The sequence below is a fragment of the Spermophilus citellus genome, assembly GCF_964194105.1.
Source record: "Spermophilus citellus genome assembly, chromosome: 4".
Lineage (NCBI taxonomy): Eukaryota > Metazoa > Chordata > Mammalia > Rodentia > Sciuridae > Spermophilus > Spermophilus citellus.
Window position 1 is genome coordinate 22,675,046 of NC_138185.1, and position 13,363 is coordinate 22,688,408.

Here is a 13,363-nt window from a genome sequence, read left to right on the forward strand (position 1 = left end):
ATATAAATTATTTGCATGGCATATTTGTATTAAATGGTTGATATCTTTTAACTAGCATATACAATTATTATGATCTCTGTAAGCATAATTGTTATTTTCTAAAGGTAATTAAACCCTGGGATCACATCCCTACTCTTTATAGTGTTTGTTGGTTTTGGGGGCATCGTGGGAATTATAGTATGAATTTTTATGCCTGGCTGAAATTTTTTTTCTAAGTTTATTTGTACGTGGTGCTGAGGATCGAACCCACTGCTTCGAGCATGCCAGGCGAGCACACTATCGCTTGAGCCACATCCCCATTTTAATTTCTAATTGTGTTTTCCTTCATGAATGGAAAAATCTTATCAACATTTTAAAAATAGGCTTGGGGATATACCTCAGTGATAAAGCATCCCTGGGTTCAATTCACAGGGGTCAGAAAATTTTTAAAAAGTATTTTGTTTTTTGAAAAATTACTTTCCACATTTTGTTATTAATATCCCATATTACCAATCGTAAAATAATATATTTTCTTTCATTGAAATTATTTGTCAATAAATTTTGATTTTAATTTGTATAATTTTAAGGTCTGATCTGTTACTTAAATCTTGAAATCTATTTCCCTATCTACCTGGTAGTCATTATTGAGTATATTTATTAGGGTTATGTGTATGTGTATATATAAAATGTTGTGAATCTCCTCTCCTTTCCCTCCCCAATTGTAGTTTTCTGACTCAGAATGTGCCAAAAAGGCTTTGGAACAACTGAATGGATTTGAACTAGCAGGAAGGCCAATGAAAGTTGGTCATGTTACTGAACGTACTGATGCTTCTAGTGCTAGTTCGTTTTTGGATAGTGACGAACTGGAAAGGACTGGAATTGACTTGGGAACAACTGGTCGTCTCCAATTAATGGCAAGACTTGCTGAGGGTATGTTTCTCATGGTGTTTGTCATAATTTTTTACAGGTGTACTGATGAAAAACTTTAAGTACTGTAGTGTAGTTTTAGGTATTATACCTTTTCTTATTACTGACTTAGGTGAAAGTGGTAGAAAACTTTCTCTTGTTTTTAGCATAGTAAACTAGAAGTGTTTGAGGACATTTAGAGAAAGTGCCTTTGAATTTCTCTTCTTTCCTCCTGCCAAATTAAACGACTTACCTTGTAAATCTATTCTTTTACAGGTACAGGTTTGCAGATTCCACCAGCAGCCCAACAGGCTTTACAAATGAGTGGCTCTTTGGCATTTGGTGCTGTGGCAGGTAGGAATTGAATCTTTTCTAATTTGAAATCATTTATTTTTTTCATCTAATTCGAAAATTTGCCAAATTTTTGCATTTAAAAGGACTAACTGAGAATTCAATTCATCAAGTACTTCTAGCATAAATTTCTAGAGTTCATGTACGGAAGTATACATTTTGGATTGAATTGTGTCTAGTAACCATTCACTTCTCAGGATATATTGGAAATCTATGCCCCAGGTTTTAGTGCAAATTAATATAAATTTATATAGGTTAAAATATCACTCTCGATGAGAATCACAAGTTGATATAATGAGGATGAAAACATTTCTTTTCAATAATGTTTGAGTTGTGAAAACAATAGATACTTAAAATAATTGCAAAAGTAACTGTGTATGAGATAATTGCCTTCTTAATATCATGTAGGATTTTGATTTGGGGAATGACATTCTTTTAGAATGAAGAAAAAACGGGAGAATTCACAGTTTTTTGCTTCATGGTTTTTGTTACAATACAAACCTTATCTTTTTAATGGAGAGCATTACTATTATTAAGGGAGGTGTGTTTTGTTATTTGCCTTCTTGGTGGATAGCTATAAGTGTTTGAGGACTTTGAGAATATGCCTTTGAAGTTTTTTCGTTCCTCCTGCCCAATTAAATGACTTACCTTTTAACCTGATTTGTAGTTAGTGTCTAGTGTTTCTGACAATTATGCCACTGTATTCTTGGGTGGGGGTTGAGTGGGGTGGGATGGTGGTTGGTACCAGGTATTGAACTGAGGGTCACATGATCACTGAGCAACATCACTGCCCCATTTTGTATTTTATTTAGAGACGGGGTCTCACTGAATTGCTTCACACCTTGCCGTTGCTGAGGCTGGCTTAGAACTTGCCATCCTCAAACTTCACCATCCCAAGCGAGTGGGATTTCAGGAATGTGCCACTGTATGCTTTTTGAAAAATCATATCTATTGGGGCATTTTTGTATTTGATGCCTCTCTTAACTCTCTGTATTCCATTTGTTTCAGTGCATTATTTTTTTTTACTTTTAAGATTATTACCAATTTAAAGGCTGGGGATATTGTATAGCTCATTTGGTAGAGTGCTTGCCTCAAATGCATAAGGCCCTGGCTTCAATCCTCAGCACCACAAAATAATAAATAAGTAAATTACCAATTTAATTTTGTATAGTAACTGAATGGTCATAGAATGCCACTTGCTGTAAATGCATCTCTTCATGAAATATAACCTTTCTTAGGATTTGATAGGGTTTTTGTTTTTAAACCTGAAAACTATCCCCTTTTATTACTGTACATGTCATTCTTTGATAATTTAGAAAATGTTTGTCAACTATATCCTAGATATTCTAGTAGATGATAGTAACAAAGATTTTGTGCCCTACCTTCATGGAATTTATAGTGGTAATACGAGTCATACCCTGATTGTAAATTTCTATATAAATATTTTTAGCTGTTTTTTAAAATAATTTTTGATGTTGCATAGTATGCCCACTATGACTATTTATTTTATTTTTGCAGTTTTCTGGGTGCATGCTTATGTTTTTGTTTGTTTTTCCTTTGTACTGGCATGTTTTGTTTTTGTTTTTTTTAAAGAGAGAGAGAGAGAGAATTTTTAATATTTATTTTTTAGTTCTCGGCAGACACAACATCTTTGTATGTGGTGCTGAGGGTCGAACCCGATGCGGGTGCGCTACCGCTTGAGCCACATCCCTAGCCCCGGCATGTTTTCTTTTTCCTTTGTATTGAGAATTTAACCCAGGCATTCTTAATCATTGACTCACATCCTAAGCTCTGTTCTTATATTTTATTTAGAGGTAAGCTCTTTTGCTGATGGTGGATTTGAATTTTTGATCCTTTTGAATCTACCTCCCAATCTGATGAGATTAAAGGTGTGCACCACTGCACTTAGCCTTCCTGTGTAATTTATTATATGGTTGGCTGATTTTGATGACATGAAATTGTAAAGGTCAATGTAGATCTTTGGATGTATAACCACTGCTCTCTTCCATGATTTTTAGTGTTGATTCAGATGATTTTAAGGATAGTTTTTTTAGACTTCTCATAAGTTTTTTTTCTTAGTTAATAAGTCTTAGCTGAATATTTCTAAACGGAATGTGGTTTTTTAAAATATATATTTTTTATTTTTTAGTTTTAATTGGTCACAATACCTTTATTTTAACGTGATGCTGAGGAATGATCCAGAGCCTCTCACATGCTAGGTGATCGCTTGACTGCTGAGCTACAAGCCCATTCTGTGCAGAGTTTTTGTAAAGGTGGTTTTCATAAACCCTTCAAATAACCACAATGAAATTACATTGATACATTTTTACTGTGATTGAGGCTCTTATTTTTAAGTCTTTGAAAGTAGTTACTTTGAAACCAAGATTGGATTATCGTTACATTATTCATTTATTGTTTTAGTAGCTTAATAGTCCTAAGATAAAATATGATTATAAACCATGCTTTGTTTCCTAGTATGTCAGGAATGGCCTCAAAAATGACTTAACTGAAATTAAGATTGATAAATACTCCATAGCATGGATTTCTAATATCTATGCGACAATTTGTGTTATTATTTAAGGTTTATTGACAGTATTCCTATGATCATGTCTTCAAGTTCCTTCAACAAGCTTCAGTTAACATTTATTCAGCTCCCTGAGATGCCAATTTTGAGAACCTAGGACCCCAGGTATTATATATATCCCAGTATAATTTTGGCCGAAGATCCCATAAGTTTGGCCCATGTTTCCTGGTCATTTCTATCTCCAGCAGGAACCTTCTATGGTAATAATGGGCCACAAAATTCAATCACATTTTAATGAAAATTACTATAGGAAACTTTCAGGTGATTTGTATATTTGTATTTTGTTTCTTTTTACCTTCAAGGTAGTTTTATAGCAATGTGGCATTTTAATTAGGCAAACTTGTTGTCATTTATTTCCCAAGAGCTTTCTTGGGAAATGGTGATGCTTATGTGAAAAAATATGTTTATAAAATTCTGTGATGTATTTTTAATATGGTTAGATGTTTCCATGTGTTTCGTTGGTTATAATAAAATCCCATAGATTTCATTCCTCATAATAGTAGTAGCTCATAGTAGGCTGGAAAACTGTTCACTTTAATCAATTTGTGATCATCTCTGCTACCCTTGACAAGTATTAAATTGTCAAACACAGTCAATATACATTCATATTGTTGGAAGTGTCTTTTCCAAAATTGATGTTCTTGTTACAGAAACATGAGATTATTGAATATGTTTACAACTTTCTCATTTATACTGTTGATGAGTTTACAGTTTTATTACCACCTTTTAAAGTATTAGTCACTGATACAACAAAATATTATAATTTCCCAAGTACTTGGAATTGAATTCTCAAGATCAGGGTTTTTCACACATTATCTGACCGGTGTGCTCCCCTTTCCCCATTTCCCATTATTTCCAGCTGAAGAGAGTAGTATAGTGGAACACATTTGAACTATGTATAGAAAGGTAGTTGGAATAGGAAGAAAGGAATAAGTTTCCTAGTGCAAGAGGGAAAATAAAGGCCCCAAAGCCTTGTCAATGAGGAATGGGGAAGGAGGTTTTGCTGCCAGGTTTTACTAAGTTCATTTTAATAAACCCTGCTGTTATAGTCCTCTTTTATTAAAGCTTTCCTGACATTTACCCTGTTAGTTGAGGCTCTTCATTGTTCCTGCACTGAGCTGTAGAATTCTCTTTTGTTATAGATTTGCAAACACGACTTTCCCAACAGACTGAAGGTGAGTTGAACTGCTTATAATTATTATTTGTTGTTAAAATTAAATGGAATAAGACATAGTTGCATGTCATTGTATAATTTTGTATCTAATTTTGAAATTTGACAGAATGGCACAGTGGTATATACATAGTAAGCTATGTATTTCAGAATATCTAATTCAATTACCTAATTTATAAGAGAAATGTACATGTCCCCGAATGCTTTACTTTTAACTCTCTTATTAGTATTTTTCGCCTTGGGCTGAGGGTATAGTCCTATGGTAGACTGCTGACCTAGCATGCCAGCAGTGTATTCTCAGCACCACCAAAAAAAAAATTTTAAAAATTCAACCTCTTATTTTTATGTGTTTTGAGTGTTAATGGAACTTTTATAGATTTTAGAACACAAAATTGCATGTATATTAAAAGTATTGTATACACTCTTTTTTTTTTTTGTAATTGTCAAGTTAATCTGCCAAATGGCAGGCAAGAACATTTTGCAGTTTAAATTTAGTATCTTTTCATAAGAATATCCTATTGTTTTGTAAAATCCTATTCAAGGAAAGGATAATAGGATTTTATATGAATAATATCTATTGTGTTCCTTGATAGTTTAGAATTAAACTACATACTTTAAAAGGTAGAATAGAGTATTGTCCTATTCATTCATTGGATTCTTCATGTGATATAGTTTGAACCACAATGTTTCTATAGTATATGCTCTTAATATTTTTGTTTTCACATTGTATTTGTGAAAGCAGAAAACGCTGGTCTCCTTCAATTATTGAAGACCTTCTGGTTGTTCCAAATATACTTGAAAATATTTTAAGATACTCAGATTGTTCTTCAGTTTTTCTTAAAGCTTACAGATTTTTTGGAGGTTTGTTATTGAGGTTGAACTGGAACTACTGAGCCTAAGTGATCCTCTTAGATGAGACAGCCAAGTAACTCAGATTACATTCTTGCACTACTGTGCCTGATTATATTCTTTAATTAATTTTTATCTTTCCCCCAGTAGAATTTGACACAGTTATTGTAGGATTTTTGTTTTTATTTAACACAAAGTTTATGGAAGAAAGCACTATTTGTTGATGTAACGGGACAAAGATTTTTTATTTAAAATGCAGCTTAATGTGCTGCATGTATAGCTCAGTGGCAATGTCTGTGCTTGCCTAACAATTGCCAAACCGTGGGTTTGATGTCCAGTTCTGTAAAAACAAAACAAAAAAATAAACACAATATTGCTTTACAAAAGGATAACAGTTGTTCATGTAAGGAAAATTCTACCAGAAACAATCATTTATGATATATTTTATGCCTAGCACTACCTTTATTTAGTGGTATATTTCTAATACTTCCTCAGGTGATTGTTCATTTTAATTACCATAATTTCTTAATGAATTGTTCTGTCCTTAGCTTTGTTTGTTTTTATGCATTGGAATGAAATTTGGTCAGATAATATGATTACGGTGAGTTATGTAACTGCTACTGATAATTTTGTAAATCACACAAGCACATATTTTGGAATGTGTTGTAACTTCAGATTTCAAATATGTATTTTAATTTGAATATTAGTGTTCATTTTAAAATTTTAAAAGTGGATATTGCAGATGTGCTGCTCATTTTTGTGTTTTTTTATATTATAAAAGTATACTTGTTTTGATTTAATAGGATTTATTTTCATTGGATATTAAGTGCCTTATTTTATTTTTGAAGTCTAATTTTATTAAGGTTTTGTATTTCAAAGAAAGTATATGTTAGAAGGTTGTAGATTTCATTGGCATTTCAAAGGATTTTATTTTTTATGTTGGTATAAAATGCAGCAATTCTGCAGAACCAGTATTTTATTTATCATCTTTCTTGATTTATTTATATTGAGATTCCATTTTTTTTTTAGATTTAGATCACACAAAAAGTTTAATTTTCCCTATAAACATAATACTCCCAAGTTGGGCATGGTTTCATGCCTGTAAACCCAGGTACTTGGGAGGCAAAAGCAGGAAGACCAGAAATTTGAGAATAGTCTCAGCAATGTCGTGAAGTTGTAAGCAACATTGCCAGACACCTTCTCAGAATATTTATTAAAAATAAATAAAGACTGAGTTGTAGGTTAGTGGTAAAAGTGCCCTGGGTCTAATCCCCCATAAATTTCAAGTAAAATAAAATAATACAAGTAGCAGAATGTCTATTTGTAAGTCGCCTATTCTTTTGGCACCTGAAGTAAAGGATAGTGGCCTTCTGTGTTTGTTCCCTAAGGCAGGATTCAGCCAACCACAGATTGAAGAAAATATTTGGGTGAAAACGTTGCATGTGTATTAAACATTGTTATTATTCTCTAAGCAATGTTAAAAAAATACATTTTATTAAGCATTACAATTAATCTGATGATAATTTGTGACTGTAGTTGTAGATTGGTGCAGTAACTACAGAGTGAGTGACATCCTTAAACATTGGGATATGCATTTTGTTTTATTTATCAGGGATATTCTCATGCATTTTCCATGAAAGTAATTTGTCTCTTTGGTTTTTTTTTTTTTTTTTCTCCTTTTTTTTTTTTTTTTTTTTTTTGTGTGTGTGTGTGTGTGTTTTAGCTTCAGCTTTAGCTGCAGCTGCCTCTGTTCAGCCACTTGCAACACAGTGTTTCCAACTCTCTAATATGTTTAACCCTCAAACGTAAGTATGCTTTGATCAAGTTTCAAAGAGTGTTCTTTGAGGGCTAGGATAAAGCTCAGTTGGTAGGGTGATTGCCTCCCTGGGTTCAATCCCCAGCACAACCCCCCCCCCAAAAAAAAAAATGTTCTTTGAAAACTGTAATATTCAGTTTATAAGGTAGCATATAGGACATTTTCATATGATTCTAAATTGAAAAAGTATAAAAATTTTTAAATATTTTAACATAAATTTTAGGTATTTTTTGTGTGGTCCTTATAATGGTTACATTTGTAAGATTAGGATAAATTAAAACTATGTTCTTCTAAATGATTTTATACTTTGCATTTATAGTCGGGATTTACTTCTATCATCAGTTTACCCTCTCGCTAGCTTTTAACTTTGAAATTTAAGTTTTCAGTGTCTATTGATTTATTAATTTATTTATTTAATTTAAAGTGTCTATTGATGGATGCAGGGCATGAATTAGCAAATTTCTTTCTTGGAGATGCTGGGGTTTGAAACCCATGGCCTCGTGCATTCCAGTCAACCACTGTACCATCAAGCTATACACAGAGCCCTCTTAATTTTGACAGCAAGTTCTTGCTAAATTGCTGAGGTTGGGCCAGAGCTTGGGATCCTCTTGCCTCAGCCTCCTTAATTGCTGATGTTATAGGAGTGTGCCTTTTCACCTTTGACTAGCTAAGTATTAGAATACCATTTATTAGTACAGATTTTTGGTGCTTTTATAAATCATATTTACAATATATCAATATTTACAATATACCAAGTCAGCTTTTCTTGAATATTTATTTTTCAGTTGTAGATGGACACAATACCTTTAATTTATTTATTTTTTTAAAGAGCGTGGGAGAGGGAGAGAGAGAATTTTTTAATATTTATTTTTTAGTTCTCGGTGGACACAACATCTTTGTTTGTATGTGGTGCTGAGGATCGAACCTGGGCCGCACGCATGCCAGGCGAGCGTGCTACTGCTTGAGCCACATCCCCAGCCCTATTTATTTATTCTTATGTGGTACTGAGGATAGAATGCAGAGCCTTGGACCTGATAGTGGAGTGTTCCTTGGCTAAGCCATAACCTTAGCCCCTCTGTTCAATTGTCATTCCATCCCTTTTTGTTTTATTTTGACAAAGGGTGTTGCTAAGTCACTGAGGGCCTCACTGAATTGCTGAGTCTGGCTTTCAACTTGCAATCCTTTCTTTCTCAACCTCCTAAATCACTGGATGACAGGCATGTGCCAGTGTGTCTGGATTCTTATGTTCTCCAAATACCAAATTTCTTTTAGTTTCATTTATGAAACAGTTATAATTATTGATAAAAGTTTAAATTTTAGAGTTAGCAGTATTTGATCCCCACCATGGACTAAACGAGAAAAAAATAGTCAGCAGATCATTTAAATATTCATTACAGAAAAAAAATAGACTGGGGCTGGGGATGTGGCTCAAGCAGTAGCCTGGCCTGCGCTCACCTGGCATGTGTGCGGCCCCAGTTTGATCCTCAGCACCACATACCAACAAAAATGTTGTGTCCGCCAAGAACTAAAAAATAAATATTAAAAATTCTCTCTCTCTCTCTCAAAAAAACAAAGAAAAAAAAGACTAGGTTATAAACAGTGTTTTACATTTTAAAATTTTATTATCCCTACGGTTTGAAACAATTGAGTTTTTAATTGGTAAATTTAATTATCCAGAATAATGGTATATACTTAATTTTATTAATCTCATGAGTACTTTTTAAAAACTTAAAATTTTATAAATTCTTCTGATATTTCTGTATTCATTTGTTTCTATAGAGTTCTAATATAACTTAATACTTTGTTTCAGAGAAGAAGAAGTTGGATGGGATACAGAGATCAAGGATGATGTGATTGAAGAATGTAATAAACATGGTGGAGTCATTCATATTTACGTTGACAAGAATTCTGCTCAGGTATTTCTTTCTGAAGTATTTTATGGCCACTCTCTTCTATTAGAATGGTTATTTATGAAAAGAGCTTTAACGTGACCAAATATAGCCTCCAATATAATCAAAACGTTGACCAGAGTCTTGTTATAACTGACCAGAGTCAGTTACTGGTGATAATAAGAGACTGCCATGAAATCCTCATATCTTGAGTCATTTCTAGCTTTCGGATCAGAGTCAAAAGATTATAGGGCAAAATTCAGGCAAATTTGAGATATGCATATTAGCCTTTGTAATAAGTATTTAATACATTTTATGGTTATCAAATAAAACATTGGGTTTTTCTGTAGGTACCTTGAATGAATCTGTGGGTCCACATTATTTATAGGAATGTCTTTACCTTTGTGTTATTGTTTGCATTTTAGGGCAATGTGTATGTGAAGTGCCCCTCAATTGCTGCAGCTATTGCTGCTGTCAATGCGTTGCATGGCAGGTGGTTTGCTGGTGAGTTTCATCTTCATTCTGAGTGATTGTTAGTTTGTAAAACTTAAGTGAATATGCTTAAACAAATATCTTGTTTTTGTTTTTTTTTTTCAACAGGTAAAATGATAACAGCAGCCTATGTACCTCTTCCAACTTACCACAACCTCTTCCCTGATTCTATGACAGCAACACAACTACTGGTTCCAAGTAGACGATGAAGGAAGATATAGTCCCTTATGTACATAGCTTTTTTTTTTTTCTTGAGAATTCATCTTGAGTTATCTTTTATTTAGATAAAAATAAAGAGGCAAGGGTCTACTGTCATTTGTATACAATTCCTGTTACCTTGAAAAAATAAAAATGTTAACAGGAATGCAGTGTGCTCATTCTCCCTAACTAGCAAATCCCACTGTATACAAAGCTGTTCTCATTCTGCCTTTTAAAATGTTCATGTAGAAAATTACATTGAGGATCTATAGGAATAGCTCTAGGGGAACAAGTGTGCTTTCTGTACAAAGGCAGAGAGGTATGTAATGATGTTTTTAATGTTTCAGAAGCCTAACTTTTTACACAGGTTACATTTCACATTTCACTAATGTTGATATTTTACTCAATGGTTTAGCAGAGGTTTCTGGAATACACATTTAGTGTATGGGGATTCGAGCCAGGTAAAGGGCTGTTTGGCTAGCATCTCATCTTGCATTTTGATCATTTGGCAAGAAAGGGAGATTTCAAAATTATATTTCTTGATGGTATCTTTTGAATTAATGTATCTGTAAAAGTTTCTTTGTAAATATTATGTGTTTTGGTGTGTCTTTAAGATTCCAAACAAAATGATCACTGCATTTCCTGAATATGTTTAGTCAAGAGTCTGGTAAGGCAAAGAAGTCTCAGCAAGAAATAGGAAATGCAGAAATAGGTTTTGTCTGGTTGCATATAATCTTTGCTCTTTTTAAGCTCTGTGAGCTCTGAAATATATTTTTGGGTTACTTCAGTGTGTTTGACAAGACAGCTTGATATTTCTATCAAACAAATGACTTTCATATTGCAACAATCTTTGTAAGAACCACTCAAATAAAATTCTCTTAAAAAGGCCATAAGAAATCTTTATTTTTCAAGTATTGTAAAGTCATAGAATCTGAAGAATAGGGTAAAAGCTTGTTTGACTTCTAGTGGTGAAATATGATTCTTAATGTGTAGTCTGGGAAAATTTGTATCCGTATACAGTCCCTGTCAGTTCCTTCACAGCACCATTATTCTAGCCTAGCATTGTACTTTTTAAGTCCATGTATCAACATAGAGAAAATCAAGCAAGTTTACTGAGACCTTCTCAACCTGGCTGGTTTTTATGTTTTCTATGGTCTGGCGGACAAATCTTCACTGTTCTATTTAACAAAAAATTCAAGTCAATAACAGGTTCCAGTGTTTTGGGGCAGGGACACATTCTTTCAATATTTTTTTCTCCCAAAGAATCTCCTGATACCATAGTAGGACACATTACCTTTTATTCCATTCATTCATTTTTATGTGGTGCCAAGGATTGAAGCCAGGGCCCCTCATGTGTTAGGCCAGTGTTTTTAGTGCTGAGCCACAACCCCACCCCTCTTGGAAGTTTTACTCCCATTTCTATACCATGTCCTATGAAGTTTATTGTCATTCCTTTATAGGGAACTAGGATAGTAATGTATTTTTGTAGTTGTAAGATTTTTCAAAGTTATCCACAAGTAAACCACAGAAAAATTCAGTTTATAATGGATAACTATGATGGGGACTGGGCAGTTGAGCATAACTGTAATGATACCTACTCAGGAGGCTCAGGCCGAAGGAACACAGATTTGAAGCTACCTGGACAACTTAGTAAACCCTTCTCAAAATTCAAGAAAGTGTTGGTGTGTAGTGGTACACACTTGTAATTCCAGTGATTGGGGGAAGCAGGAGAACAAGTTCCAGGCCAGCCTCTGGAAATTAGGAAGATTAGGGTGGTTGCTCAGTGGTAGAGTCCTCTGGAATTCAATCCCCACTGTAGACCAAAAGATTAAAAAATACTGGAGATAAGTTGTTCAGTGGTGATGCATTTTCCTAAAGGAAGTCTTTGAGTTCCATTCCTAGTACTACCACATAATATAATGGTTTAGTTTTTGAATTTTTTTTTCCCTTGGCACTGAGTATTGAACTTGGGCACTTGGCTACATCCCCAGCCCTATTTTGTATTTGTTTTTTATTTAGAGACAGGGTCTCACTGAATTGGCTAGCACCTTGGCATTGCTGAGGCAGGCTTTGAACCTCTGCCTGGAACTTTGATGCATAGAAAGAAGTTAAAAATGGCCATTGAATTAGATTGAAGTCATCAACTCCTGACACACTATGTCATTTTAAGAAATGTATGGTTTAAAAGCCGACTGGCCTTTCTCTCCCATACATTTTTTTTTCTTTATTGAATGGGGGAGCAGGTAGGTGGTGGTACTGGGGAATGAGCCCAGGCCTTTGATTGAACAAGTAGTTAAGGGGTGGTGCCTATTGTGGTGGCATAAGTGTAATCTCAGCCAGTAACGGGGCTGAGACAGGAGGATCAAAAGTTCAAGGGGAAGTTCAAGTTCAAGCCTGTAATCCCAATGTTATTTCAAGACAAAGAATTTTGTGGGGCTGGGGATGTGGCTCAGGCGGTAGCACCACATACCAACAAAGATGTTGTGTCTGCCGAGAACTAAGAAATAAATATTAAAAATTCTCTCTCCTCTCTCACTAAAAAAAAAAAAAAAAAAAAATTTTGTGGAGGATCAGGTTATAGTTGACATCATTGAGGCCTGGTTAGGATGTTATCTGGGATTTAGCCACTTAAGAAGGTAGAAAAGTGGTATTTCAGATGTTTTTTTTTTCTTCATTGTATAAGCTGTTCTGATCAAGCAAGAAGATCAATTTCAGGTGGGACCTGGATAAGTTATTAAAATCCTTTGGGAGGACTGGAGTTGTAGCTCAGCTGTAGAGTGCTTGCCTGTGAGGCACCGCAAATAAAGGTCCATCAACAACTAAAAACACTTTAAAGGAAAAAAAAATTTTTTCTATGCCAGCCATGGTGGCATGTGCCTTAAGCCCAGCAATTTTGTGGAAGGAAGATTCCAAGTTCAAGGCTAGTCCTACCACCTATATGAGTGTGTCTTAAAGAAAAAGGCTGAGGATGTAGATCTGTGGTAAAGTACCCCCTGGTTTCAATCCCCAGTACCAAACAAAAAATAAGCCTGGGTGTGGTGGTGCATGCCTGTAATCTCAGCAATCTGCGAGGATGAGTTAGGAGGATCAGAAGTTTAAAGCCAGCCTCAACAACTCTGTCAGACCCT

General features: G+C 34.3%; 1 protein-coding gene across 8 annotated transcripts in view; it reads left to right on the top strand.

Moving 5' to 3' along the window:
• Window positions 1-11,137, top strand: part of RBM39 (RNA binding motif protein 39) — a 33,760-nt gene extending 22,623 nt beyond the window's left edge. For 4 of the 8 annotated variants that reach the window (XM_081291118.1, XM_081291115.1, XM_081291117.1 and 1 more), the window contains exons 12-18: window positions 705-909; window positions 1,162-1,239; window positions 4,945-4,995; window positions 7,564-7,645; window positions 9,467-9,572; window positions 9,971-10,049; window positions 10,146-11,137. In XM_081291118.1, the coding sequence (XP_081147244.1) occupies window positions 705-909; window positions 1,162-1,239; window positions 4,945-4,995; window positions 7,564-7,645; window positions 9,467-9,572; window positions 9,971-10,049; window positions 10,146-10,246 (702 nt within the window). In that variant the 3' untranslated portion in view covers window positions 10,247-11,137. The remainder of the gene's footprint in view (window positions 1-704; window positions 910-1,161; window positions 1,240-4,944; window positions 4,996-7,563; window positions 7,646-9,466; window positions 9,573-9,970; window positions 10,050-10,145) is intronic. The other 4 variants (XM_081291120.1, XM_081291113.1, XM_081291119.1 and 1 more) reach the window with 2 other exon arrangements.
• The last annotated feature ends 2,226 nt before the right edge of the window (window positions 11,138-13,363 follow it).